Source organism: Ceratotherium simum, chromosome 23 (genome assembly GCF_057802395.1).
Source record: "Ceratotherium simum simum isolate JZ-2026a chromosome 23, ASM5780239v1, whole genome shotgun sequence".
NCBI lineage: Eukaryota > Metazoa > Chordata > Mammalia > Perissodactyla > Rhinocerotidae > Ceratotherium > Ceratotherium simum.
The window spans coordinates 4026315-4039551 of record NC_141922.1 but is presented as its reverse complement, the minus strand read 5'-3'; the positions used below and the strand labels follow the sequence as shown (position 1 = coordinate 4039551).

The following is a 13237-nucleotide window of genomic DNA, read 5'->3' as shown; positions in this document are numbered from 1 at the left end:
GTGTGTCCTACACACTACGACTTACACTTCATCCCTGAAGTCCACGGTGCACGGAAGGCGGCCCACGGGGCACCACCCTCGTTGCCACCCTCACTGCGGCAGACGCTGAGAACCCACCACAGCAACCTCCGGGAAGCCCAGACTCGGACTCAGCCTCTTTCTCAACACGAAGCTCCAGACAGCCAGGACTTCTCAGTCACCAAGCATCTCAAGTGAGATGATTCCCTGACAGAATAAATTCAAATCACTCAAAAAAAACCAACCTAGCTCTTTGCTTTCTTTCTAAAGACAAAAAAAAAAATTAATGCCACTCAGAGCTCCTACAGTTTTACAACCAAATTTCTCACCATCTTTTCTATGTACTTCATAGCATTTATTTTTCAGACTTTTCACCCAAGATATCCATTTTTTCCTTAGTTCACCTCTAGAACTCCATCACTGAAAGAAGGTGGTTCACAAGCTCTGCATCAAAGGACCCGGGCACGGTGGTGGAACCACAAGGCCCTGCCTGTGCTCCCATGTCACTCTCCAGCACGGCCACAGTGCCCCGCACTGCTCTGAGCACCTGCATGTGTTACTGCAGGTAATCCTCACTAACGGAGGTCCTGTCGTTGTCCTCATTTTATAGACGAGGACACAGAGCTAACAACTGGCTTAGGAGCTTTCTCAGGCTCCACAACCCAGAGCGTATGTTCCGGATTCCCACCCCCATGGGCCCATGCAGCTTCTAGCCAGCACCACAGGCCACGGCCCCACCAGCACGACCACCTCCAGGCCTGTCTCCTGAGGCCACAGCTTTGGACAGGACTTGAGGAAGCAGGGAGGGAGGCGGTCAGCTGGTCAGCCTCGTCTCCCTCCCTCCACCTCCACTGGACAGATCAACAGTCAGCCTCAGCAGGACTGACTCACATGGCACATACCTAATCTACCCACACCTAGAACCGACTGATTCACAGCAGGGCAGCTGGGAGGTTGATGGGGATGAAGGAGACTTTTCACTGCCTGCCCTTTGATGTTATGAATTTAATTTTCCCACGTATATCCATTACCGATTTAAGTAAATCATTTCATAAGTGCCCCCCATGGTCCACCTCCCTCCGTACTGCTTAACACTTGTCATATTTGATGTACAGTGCCACCTTCCACTCCAGACAGGGCTGGGAAGGACCACTTCCACTGACAACCGCAGAATCACGAGGGATAAGGGAGAACTCCTGCAAGAAAAAGCGCTAGGATGGGTTCGGTGTGGGATTTTCCAAAACTCTACACAAGTTTCAAGCCACTAGATTTAACTTTTACACAAGAAATAAATGTAATAAGCATTTAGTGAGTTAAAAGAGACACTACGGTGGACTCTGGAAATAGATGAAAGATACCCAAGATGACCCTGCGCTGTAAGCAAATGGAGTTCACAACCCAATGGGGGACAGACCGACCACCGCTAGGCAGAACATGCTGGGCGCTATAAATATGCAAAGTGAATGCCATGGATTTTTTCCTCCTGGATTTCTTAGAATCGCCTTAAATTTAGCATATCTACAAAAGAAAACTTACCCCCAGCTGCTCCTTCCTTACCCGTTGTCGTCAATGATGCCAGCATTCTTCCGGGCCACTCAGGGGAGCCATCTCAGCCTCCAGCCCAGGCAGCCTTCCCTGCTCTCTCCCCCACTCCCCTCTGCCTGCGCCGCCCTGCCCCCAGCCCAAAATCTTACCACCTCCCTACTGTGCACAAAGATGAAGACTCTTACCACCAGGCTAGCCCACCCCCCATCCACCTGTCATGCACCTACTAAACCCCCTCAGGGGGTCCCCTTACCTACAGAACAAACAAGCCCCTCCCTCAGCTCGCCTTCCTGGTTCCCACAGCAACACCTCCAAACCTTCTACATCACTCTCAATGGCAGCCTACCCGGACTAGTCTTCTCAACAGGCTGTCCTACCTTCGTGCCGTTCACTGACATCTCTCTGCCTTCAAGACAGACCCAAAACCAAACAGCTGACCAGGGGAACTTTTTATTGTAGAAGCAGAACACCAGCGTTGTACAACCCTAATGAATTAATGGAGCCTAATGATTAACAATCTACAGCAACAGCAGTGAGAAAACCAACAGATCTGCCTCCTGAGGAAGAGCCCGCCAGCTGTGGTGAAGTATTCATACCAGAAAAACACCCCAAACCCAAAACAGTAGAACCTGCATCAGATCAAGCCTTTGGTTGTGACCACTAATTTGCAGGAAATCCACACGGGACAGAGGAACACGCTGAATCACACCAGGAAGATGCAATCAGCCAGACAGCAGGAGACGCGACAGCATCCACAGCCCACTTCTCCAACCGACAAACAGCAAGAAGTGGGGGAGTCGAGCAGAAAGCCAGAGATCGAGAGACTCAAGACAGTGGGTGTGTAGGGCTGGGGGCCGGGGGACAGGGGAGTGACAGCTACAGGTACAGGGTTTCTTTGGAAGGAAGGGACAAAAAAGTCCAAAATTAGAGTGTGGAGATGGTTGCACAAGTCTGTGAATGTACTACAACGCGCTGAGTTTTACACTTTAAATGGTGAATTGTACAGTACATGCATTATACCTCAATAAAGCTGTTATTTTAAAAAGATATTGAAGAGACACATCAATGAATCTTTGTGAGCCTTACCTGGATCCGGATTCAATTAACTGTTAAAAATCCACAACACGTGAGAAACCGGGCAGACCTGAACACTAACGTGTGGTCCAGGACACTTGAAACTGATAACTAGGAGTTACATAAGGAGAGCAGGTGAAGAGAGGGAGAAGACAGACAGTCAGACACCCTTATCTTGTCAAGGTATCTTCTGAAAGATCTCTAAATAAACTGACATGGCTGGGGTCTGCATCAAAATCACAAGACTGGGACGAGGGCTCTGGAGGAAACAAGGATCTCGGTGGAGGCTAATGGGGCGCACACACGCACTCCTCCGTTCCTTCACATTTGCCACCTGACCCAGCTCAGCCCTCCAACGGGACCTCCTCCAGGCAGACTCCCTGCCTCCGCCCACCCTCTTCAGTCTGTTCTTAACACAGCAGCCACAGGGGTCATTTTAAAACTCAGTCCCGCCTGGGTTCAAAGTCCCTTCAAAGGCCTCCAAGCCCGTCGCGTCCCTGCTCTCAGCCTGCCCCTCTCACTCACCTCCCCCCTCCCCACTCCCAGGCCTTGCTCCAAGTTCACCTTCTCAATGCACCTGCACTGACCACCGTTTAACAGGGCCACCTGCCTCCTCCCCACCCCTAGCCCCAACCCTGCTCGGTGCTCTTTTCTCTATCTCAGGACCCCAGAAGCACCTTATAACCACCGTACTTGTGTGTGTCTTGTTTGGATTGTCCATCTCCCCTCACATGTGCTCCTGATTGTTCATCCCCAAAAGCTTTCAACACCTACAGCTCAAGGTTAAGTTGTAATTACCAGTCTCAGATGCTCTGAGACACCTTCCAAGTCTAATATGATGTTCCTCTAGTGAGTCACGTGTTTTAACTCTTAACAAACTGCACACTTCTCAAAGCAGCAGCACACAGAGGGAACAAAGCGTCCCCAGCCACGTCCCCTGTCCCCAGTCACAGACAAGTCCACTCTGGAGTCACCACATAGAAACTACAAGCAGAAATCTGTCTTTTAGTCCCCCTCGGTTGTGACCGGGCTCACCATTTGGAGACAGAACCTGGTGCTCCTTCAGCATTGCTCCTCTTTATGTGACCAGGCAAGGCAGATCCCCAACCACTGTGAGTCCTGTCTGCACAGGCTTCACTGCACCACATTATATTGGGGTCTGTCCTGACGGGCTCTGCCAGGAATATGAGCTCTGAACACCAAGGCCAAGCTCTTGTTTCCCTGGTATTGAGCCTCACAAGGCAGCCAGAGACACAAAGCACCTGGTAAGCGTTATTTATCTGGGATACGGTTTTTTGGTTTCTTTTTTGGGGTTTTTTTTGTTTTTTGTGAGGAAGATCGGCCCTGAGCTAACATCTGCCAATCCTCCTCTTTTTGCTGAGCAAGACTGGCCCTGGGGGCCGGCTCCGTGGCTTAGTGGTTAAGTGCGTGCGCTCCGCTGCTGGCGGCCCGGGTTCGGATCCCGGGCGCGCACCGACGCACCGCTTCTCCGGCCATGCTGAGGCCGCATCCCACATACAGCAACTAGAAGGATGTGCAGCTATGACATACAACAATCTACTGGGGCTTTGGGGGGAAAATAAATAAATAAATAAAATCTTTAAAAAAAAAAAAAAAAAACTGGCCCTGGACTAACATCCATGCCCATCTTCCTCCACTTTATATGGGACGCCGCCACAGCATGGCTTGACAAGCGGTGCGTCGGTGCGCGCCTGGGATCCAAACCGGCGAACCCTGGGCCGCCGCAGCGGAGCACGCGCACTTAACCACTTGTGCCACCAGGCCGGCCCCTGGGATGTGGTTTTTTAAATGTTTTCTTGTCCCTCACTGCTTGCAAAGTAAAGATCCAGAAGTGAAGCAAGAGGGCCAAGGAGAAGAGGAGCAAGTCAGGCGCTGGAGCACACACCTGATGGAATGCGGAGGGAGAAAAGACCACTCCTGTGCAGAGGGTAAGCTGACAGCAGCAGAAACAGTAATAAGTAGCAGGCACTTTCTGTGGGCCAAGCAACAGTGGTAAGCACTTGCAATTTGCCTGCGTTATCGCATCTGACCAAAGCACCTCCACCATCAGGTGTTCATTCTCTGTACAAGGAGGAGACCGAGGTTCAGAGAGGTCAAGTGAACACTAGCCATGCAGCCAGGATTCAGGTGAGGCCCGTGCTCTGGTGTGTGTCACAGTGAGAGGAGGCATGCTGCTATGTCGTGGCAATACCCAACAACTCCCAGGAACTCCAGGCAGCTTGACACCCAGTATTTGTCCCAAGTTATGCTGCCCATCACTCTCTGCATCTTCCTGTGCTCTCCCCATTTGCTGCTTTTATTTCTCCGTTAAGTCCTTTGTTCCTACAAAAAACAAATGATGCCACCACCGCCAGCTGTAAGGCCCTGGGAAATCGCCATTCCTGGAACCCAGGCTTCTCACACTCTGCTCAGCCTGCCACGAGTGGACGGGACCATGCTCTGATGAGAACGGCGTCCAGGACCCTGAGAACACAAGCGCCACCGGGACTGGAGCATCAACCACTGTCTGTAACCGAGACTCAGAGGCAGCCGCCCGAAAGGACCAGCTAAAGAGCACCCGGTCACGCCAGACGCCCTGCCACCTTCGGGTCCTGCATGAGCTCCGTTAAAGCAAGACTGAGCGAGGGGCTTGAGAAGGTGGGGAGCAAGTTCCCCTTGCAGGGGCCTCCACTGTCGAAGCTCACAGAAGAACCAGACAAGGCAGCCCACCTAGCGCTGACTGTGCGAACAAACCCGCTAGGCTCGAGCTCCTCCGCTCACAACTGAACACAACGTTGTAAACTCCCAGTGGCTGTATTATTTTACTTAGTCAAAGCTGACAAAACCTCTCAAATGACTCTGACCCATGAACCTCAGTATTTTGACCTATTATGTGCAACTCTCTAAGTACTAGAGCTCAGAGCTGAAATACTCAGGAATAACTTGAAAAACTACAGAAACTTTGTCCCTTGAGTGACTGCCCCAGTAGGACTCTGGGATGGACTTCAGCTGCAGTGAAAGAGATTCAGGTGAGGACCCACCTGGAAGCCTGGGTCTGTCTGTTGCTATAGGTTCTTAAAGAAGGATACAGAACAATTTTCACGGAGAACTTACTGAAGCCCCCAGTAATAACCTTGAGCAGTCTCCTTTCGCCCCAATTCTAGGTGAAGTGGTAGACAAGTTGTATTCAAAGCAAGATGGAACCATAAAGCGCAGCAAGTACAGCCTAAGAAAGGAGCGGTCATCATTTATTAGCACCTTTAAGCTTTATCAGAAAAGGGAACCACAGATAAACTTATCTTCTGTGGTCTATCGCAAAGTCCTCTTTGGGACATCCACACTCTCACCTAGAGACGTGCCGCCCCAGGGCTGCTGGCCCCACTCTCTCAGGGCTTTCCTCCGAGTTTCAGGCATGAGCTCCTCCCTCCGTCCCACTCCTTCCGAAGGTGTTCCCTGGGGGCTGGCTGGGCTCACTTTCTACCTCCTCTCCCCACCCCCACTCCCAACACCAGTGGATCTCAAAACCCACCTACTGAGGCAATCAGCCTGGGATATTTGCAAAATGTAATTTCCTGGGTCCTCAGGGGCAGAGGTGGGGAAGTCTTCTGTTGATTCTGTGACCAGCTGCTGGGCGTGGGAACCGGGCTGCACTCTCCCAGGGGCCCAGTTCCCACTCACTGAGCACCAGCAGTGGCCGGCCCGGGAACCCGTGTCCCGCTGAGCCCAGTGCCCTGTCCTCCACTTCACCCTGCCCTTCCAACTCCCTTCCCCAGGGCCCACCTCAGCCTCCCAGAACCTCTAACTCAACACGTCCAAATGCCACACATGATTCTCCTCCCCAAAGCCTGCTGGTCCTTCATTATTCCTTATTTTTGTTAATGTGCCACCATCTGCCAGTAACACAGCCAGATGCAGTGGAACATCCTTCAATCTCCATCTCCTACCACACTCCATCAGGTCACTCGTTCAAACGCTCAACAAACAGGGTGACGAAGACGCAGCCAGCGCCCAGATCACCATTCTCGGATCCCTTCCTCTGGGCAGGCCCTTTGCTGGGTTCTCATTCAAGCTTTATAAATCCCCAGCGAGGCGGCAGGCTCAGACCACTGTGCAGAGTCACCCAGCCTCACTTGAGACTGAAGCCAGGCACTGCTCAGCGCATCTCCTCTCATCCTCCAGCACCCCTGGGGGTGCTATTATCCCCATTTTCCAGGAAGGAAAGCTGAGGCTTAGAGAAGTTACAGAACTCGCTGAGGTCACAGAGCTAGTAAGCGGTGGTTTGGGGCCCAGATACTAGCAGATGTCACTGCCCAGTAAGTGGAGTCTACCCAGTAAGTGCAGACAACGAGATGCAAGCCTCTGCCCAAGCTCGAGTGTTCTGGGTGCTTCTACTCCACGGCAACGCAGGGGGACATGGGGGGCCTGCCCATCACTCCAGCACAGCCATCCCACTCAGAGGGGTCCCACTGTCTTAGACCCTGACCACCCACCCACAATTTCCCCTTCCCATTTCCATCTTCCTCTGCCCCCACGCTCTGGCCAAGGCCCCCTCTTCTACCTGCAGTGCTGCCGGAATTATCTTTCTAGAACAAGTCTGATCACATGGCACTCCACGTGCTCAGCAAAGCGATGGGGCCTGTCACAGTTGAAGCACCACCTTCCCTATGGCTGGCCCGTGGCACCTGGGCATTCACATACTCTGTTCCCAGGGCCCACTGGCTCCCTCCTCAGCCCCAGCCCCATCAGGAGTCAGCAGAGAAGCAAACGAGTCACAGGACGGACACAGGGGGACCCTAAGCCAGCCAGGCCAACTCCTCGCTTCACAGACAAGGAAACTGAGACCCAGAACGAGGACAGGGCTGGAGCTGATGACCAGACTCCCTGTCTGTCCACTGCTCAAGCTGTGACTTGGAGGAACGTTAGAGAAAGGTTAAAAGATGGGCTTTCAAGGTCTCGGTGGGCCGTGGAGCCGGGCATCTCCTCAGTACCGCTGCTCCAGTTCCAGACCAGGGAGACATGGTGGCCCTGCTGGTACAAATCAGCGAGCACCTCTCAAAGAGCACCTTGTGCCCCTCGGATTCCATGAGGATTTTAGTGAGTGGGAAGCCAGTGAAGAGGGAAACAAGTTAACAATATCTAAGCCCTTCATTTTTGAGCCCTTCTACAAGCCTAAGCGCTAAGAACTGCTCTCAGTCAGGGAGCCGTCCATCCCCATGTGCCCAGACGGCCCTCATCTGTGCCTGCTGGCCCGGGAGATCATTAAGAGAGCCCGTCTCACCTGCAAGGTTTCCAGTTGAGATAAGCTACAGTCACCCAGGGTGCAGCTCTGTCAGAAGGTAAATGAGAAGGTGCAGGAGTTTGCTCAGGAAGAGGAGAGCCCAGAGGAAAGAGTGGTTTCAGGTTTTTAAACTTTGAGGGGAAAAACAGTGGAGAAAAAATTAGAATAGTGTAACTTGATGATATTTTGAGTGGCTGGAGTGAAAAGGGCTAGGCCCACAACACAGCACCCCACTTGGGGACTGGGAGGTGGGGCGAGTGCCCCCAGGCCACCAGCGGAGGAGGAGATGACGAAGCTGGAGGAGAGGCGTAAGGTCCAGAGAAAGGGCTGGACAAATGAGGAGAGGAGGTGACTGAGGAGGGAGCCATCCCAACCCAAGACTGGGCAAGAAGAGTCCACCTTACGTGAGCGACGAGAAGAGATAAGTGCACAAGAGCCACAAGCATCCTCCACACATTCTATACATCACAGAATGTCCCTCTGCCGGAAGACCACCACCGACACACGGGATTCCACTGCAACCGAAACTCAGAGATGCAAAGTGACCCGTCCAAAGCCTCTGCTCAAGACGAACGTGTCAGAAGTAAAACCATGAGCAACTCAGTCTCCAGCCAGCCTTCCTCAACAAGCTGAGGGACCCTGAACAAGCGGGCTCTTCTTAGAAATGCTTAAAGAAAGAAAACTGGGGGGTGAGGTGGGTGAGATACACATACTCTGAAAAAAGGAGATTTTAAAGACTTAAATATCTTCACAAGTCAACAGCACGGGGAAAGGCGGGGGGCTAGCTTTCAATTAAAGAGCCTCAAAAGATAAAAAACCAAATGTATGTGTGAACTTTTATTAAACTGCAGGACCTAAAATAACGGACTGTAAACACACTTCAGAGGTAACGAGAGAAATTGATTATGGATTGTTAAATGTGATCGTGGCACTGGGTTTAAAATGTCCCTATCCATGTTGTCACAAATGGCTGGATTTCGTCGTTTCTTATGGCTGAGTAGTATTCCATTGTGACAACATGGATGGACATTGAGGGTATAATGCAAAGTGAAATAAGTCAGAGGGAGAAGGTCAAATACCGTATGATTTCCTTCATTAAGTAGTAGATAATAACAACAATAAACAAACACATGGGGACAGAGATTGGATTGGTGGTTACCAGGGGGGAAGGGGGGAGGGTGGAGGGTGAAGGGGATAATTGGGTACATGTGTGTGGTGATGGGTTGTGATTAGTATTTTGGTGGTGAACATGATGTAGTCCATGCAGAAATAGAAGTACAATGATGTACACCTGAAATTTTTGCAATGTTATAAACCAATGTTACTGCAATAAAAAAAAAAAAAAAAAAAAAAATGTCCCTATCCTTCAGACACAGTACTTAAATCTCAGGGGTGAATCTACAGACCTGGCATTTGCTCTAGAATACTTCTGCAAAGAAAAGGAGAAAGGGGCATTATCTGAGGCAAATGTGGAAAGTCTTGATAACTGTTGAAGCTTGGTGATGGATGAATGAGAGTATATTATACTAGTCATCCTACTTTTGTGTATTTTAAATTATTTCACAGTAGAAACTATTTTAAAAAAATCAAGTGCTACATTTTGAAGGTTCACAATAACAATTCACCAAACAAAAATATATTTGGTCCGATTGGCACGTACAGTTCCAGAACTGCACCCAGTCTGGCGTTGTTAAAATAAACCCGACAGGCATTGTGAAAACTTTTGACCCTGAAACTAGAAGTTAACAAAAAATATTCTGCTTCGTAAAACCATATAGGTTTTAGGAGTCAAAGCTTTGACATCGTTTTTTTCTTACACGCTTATTTAAATCGTTCTTCATTTATAACAGATCCAAGAGGACTCTGCCCAACTCCCCAGCCATGCCTTCCGGCAGCAGGCAGCAGCTTCACCAGGGGCATCTGCTGCAGCGAAGGTGCACCATTATCAGGGGACCCCATCATATCTCCACTAGATAAAGGGGGGTGGGGTGAGAAGTTGGTTGTGGGAGGAGTTAAATGGCACTAGAAGGGACAGCGAAAGTCCATTACTCTCAAAGTCACAACCCTGCTTAGACAACTCTCAAACAAGACTTAGATGTTAACAGAAGTTAACTACAGAAGTTACTTTGTAGCAAATCTGTCAAGGGTGTAACACACAGGAATTTGAACACAGTAAAACGAAAAGAAACAATCTGCTTGGAGTAGGCTATCGCTCAGACACAGTTTAAGATCTCTAAGGGGTTTAAAAAGAACTAATGTTCATCTATGAAGGTTCAGGGTCACTGAGAGTCTACCCATCCTAAACCACTAACTCCTTGGAACAGTTCAAAAAACTAAGAAACGGTAACATACCTAACTTTAGAATCCAGATATTAATTCACATCCATAATAGCATCTGTAATGGGAATATCATAGACCTATTGTCAACTCTATTTTTTAAATTAATTTACTTAGTAATTTGCTTAATAAGTGTATTAAAATTGGAAGTAGCAAAACTACTTGTAATTTCCCTACAATCCAGATTGAATGTCTTTTCATTATTCTAAATTAGGAAATATAAGATTAAGAAGACTTTCGTTGAAGAGATTCTATTCCAAAAATTCCTTTTCAACAAAATTAAAAGCCTCAGTGTGTAGAATAAAATTGAACTGTACCACAGCCTTATAACTACAGCACACTTGTACAGCCCGAAATTTGGGTTCATTCCCATCCTGCCATTAGCTAAGAACTATCCTACAGACCTATTTATTTTTTCAACCCAAGCTGTCGGACTCCAGGGCTAGTTCATCTGTGAATCGTGGGGCCCTCTCCCCACCCCACCACAATGCAGAGGCCCGCACCAGAGCAAGATTCTTCCAAAAGCTGTTAGGAACCAGAAATGAGCCTGGAGATCCAAAGGCTTGAGGCATTTTTTTAAAATGAAACAGACAAGAAAATATGCCCACAAGGAGCACACAGTAAGCTAAGTGTGCTTCCTGAAGCTCGTTTCCATTATTCCTGAGCGAACGGGTGCAGTCCAGATGTAACAGGTATTTCCTACTGTGGGTCAAGGTCAAAAGGAGTGACAGCCACTTCTCTAAGGAGAGTGTAGAAAAAGGCAGCTTGGGATCAGACAGATCGTCCTAATGCTCACTGGACATATGACCTTGGCAAGGTTGTTAACCTCTCTGAGCCTCTGTTGGCTCTACTCAACTAGGTGAGGGACTACCCTGCCATTTCACGGGTGGGGTCGCTGCCAGCCCACAGTCTCAAGAAGCCAAATCTGCCCCCAGGACTGTGACAACAGAGCCCAGGGCCCTTCCCCACCATGGCTGAGTCACCTCTCAGGTGTAGGGTTAAAACCATTCTTCAGTCAAATTGCTGAGAGCCCTTAAAAGTTGATCAGGTTCAGCCTGGGAGCAGCTTTCTACCTAACATCGGAAACAAGACACTCAGAACTCACAAGGCATAGAGCTGTTTGTGAACAGACACAGCGCGGGACAACGTCAAGGCCCCCGAGTGGATCAGGAAGGGCTTCCAGACTCCCAGTTTGGAGCAGGTCCCACCAGGGCCCCATCAGCAGGAGGCCCCGGAGGGCGGGGAACCTGAATGCACCTAGCACGGGGCCAGGACCAAGCCGGGAGCCCGGCGGGGCCTGCAGCCTGCTCGAGCTGGCGGACAAAGAGGCGATGCCCCGTCCAAGTGGCAGGGCTAGCCGGGAAATTTAGGAGCCACGTGCCTGGCGGGAGAGGGGGGAAAAAGCTTTACAACACTTGACCATTCTCTTGGTCCAGCAAGTCAACCGCCCTTCCACTCTACATTAAGGGAAAAAAAAGTGTTACTGCTTTAAGTTTTTAGAACTTTTCCAAAGAGAGAGAGGCTGACTAGTAAGAAGGGGTGCTAAGGAGATCCGCACATCTCCTTACCTTCTTCTGGTAAATTGTAAAAGGCAATTAGCACTTGAATAAGGAGCCGGCGTGTCTGGAATGAAAATGAGATGCACGCACTTTCAGGGTTTTAGGGTGCCGCTTCCAGTCCCTCAGGCTACAGTCCTAACTACCAAGAGGAACTGGCCAAAATTCAGCATTTCCAGACTTTCCTTCAGAGAAGGGGCCGCAGAAGTGCTGGCAAAAAGAAAAACGAAACTGAGTGCGCTCCAGGCTCGCCGCGGCTCGGTCTGGCGCCGGAGCCGCGCGTCCCTCGCCCGCCGCCCGCACCCCGAGCTCGGCGCCCCGACCGGGACTGACCCCCGCGGGCGCTTACGGCCCGGGCCCCGCCGTCCCGCCGTCCCGCCATCCCGCCGTCCCGCCGGGCGCAGCGGGGCCCGCGCTCCGGGCGCAGGAGGCGGGGGCCGCGGCCGGCAGGCGGGCGCGCGGGCCTCGGGCCTACACGCGGGCGGCCCGGAGCGGCCCCCGCCCGGGAGCCCGACGCGCGGACGGACACGGGGGCGCGGGAAGGGCCCAGGCCGCGCGGGGACCCCGACGACCGGAGCCCGAGGAGGCCGGGCTGCGCGGCGGCGGCGGGCCGAGGAACGGCCGGCGGCTCCGGCCCCAGCGCCCCCGGGCCGCCGCCGCCCGCCGGCGCGCCCCGGCCCCGGCCCCGCCCGCCCCCGGCCCGCCGCCCCGGCCCCCGCCCGCGCCGCGCTCGCGCCCGGCCCGCCAACCGCCGCCGGCGCCGCGGGAGCGCGCGGACTCACCGGGGCCGGCTCCCGAGTACATGGTGGCGCCGCCGAGGGGCTCCGCGGCGAGGGGCGGCCGCGCGCTCCACGGGCCCCGACGCCGCGAGCCGCGAGGGAGGCGCCGGCCGCACGACCCGCCCCGGCGCGGCCGCCTCGCCAAACAGGTCTGCCCGACACGGCCGGGGCGGCGGGCGGAGGCGGCGGCGGGGGAGGGGCGAGCGAGGAGGACGGAGACGGGGAGGAGGGAGGGGCCACGGGAGGGGGAGGAGGAGGGGGAGGAGGATGGAGACGAGAGGAGGGAGGGGCGACGGGGAAGGACGCGGGAGGGGAGGGAAGAGGGGAGGGGGCGAGAAGGGAGGGGGAGAGAGAAGGGAGGGGGCGAGAAGGGAGGGGAGAGCGAGCGGAGGTGGGAGGGGGTGCGCGGCGCGGGCGGGGCGGGGCCGGGGCGGGGGCGCGGGAGCTGGGGGCGGGCCCGGACGGGGACTGGGCGGCGCGGGCCGGTATGGCGCGGAGGCCCCGCCGCGGGGGCGGGGCGGGGCGGGGGGACCCCGCGCAGCCACTCGGAGGAGCGACGTCTCCTCGGCTGGGCGGAGCGGGCCAGCGCGGCTGTGCTACCCGAGACCGGGAAGAAAGAAAGGAAAACACACCCCCGTGTCCCCCGCGTC

General features: G+C 53.0%; 1 protein-coding gene across 2 annotated transcripts in view; it reads right to left on the bottom strand.

Annotated features, from left to right (window-relative positions):
- Positions 1 to 12737, bottom strand: part of AGO2 (argonaute RISC catalytic component 2) — a 121264-nt gene extending 108527 nt beyond the window's left edge. For both annotated transcript variants that reach the window (XM_087447408.1, XM_087447409.1), the window contains exon 1: positions 12591 to 12737. In XM_087447408.1, the coding sequence (XP_087303534.1) occupies positions 12591 to 12612 (22 nt within the window). In that variant the 5' untranslated portion in view covers positions 12613 to 12737. The remainder of the gene's footprint in view (positions 1 to 12590) is intronic.
- Positions 12738 to 13237: the final 500 nt, after the last annotated feature.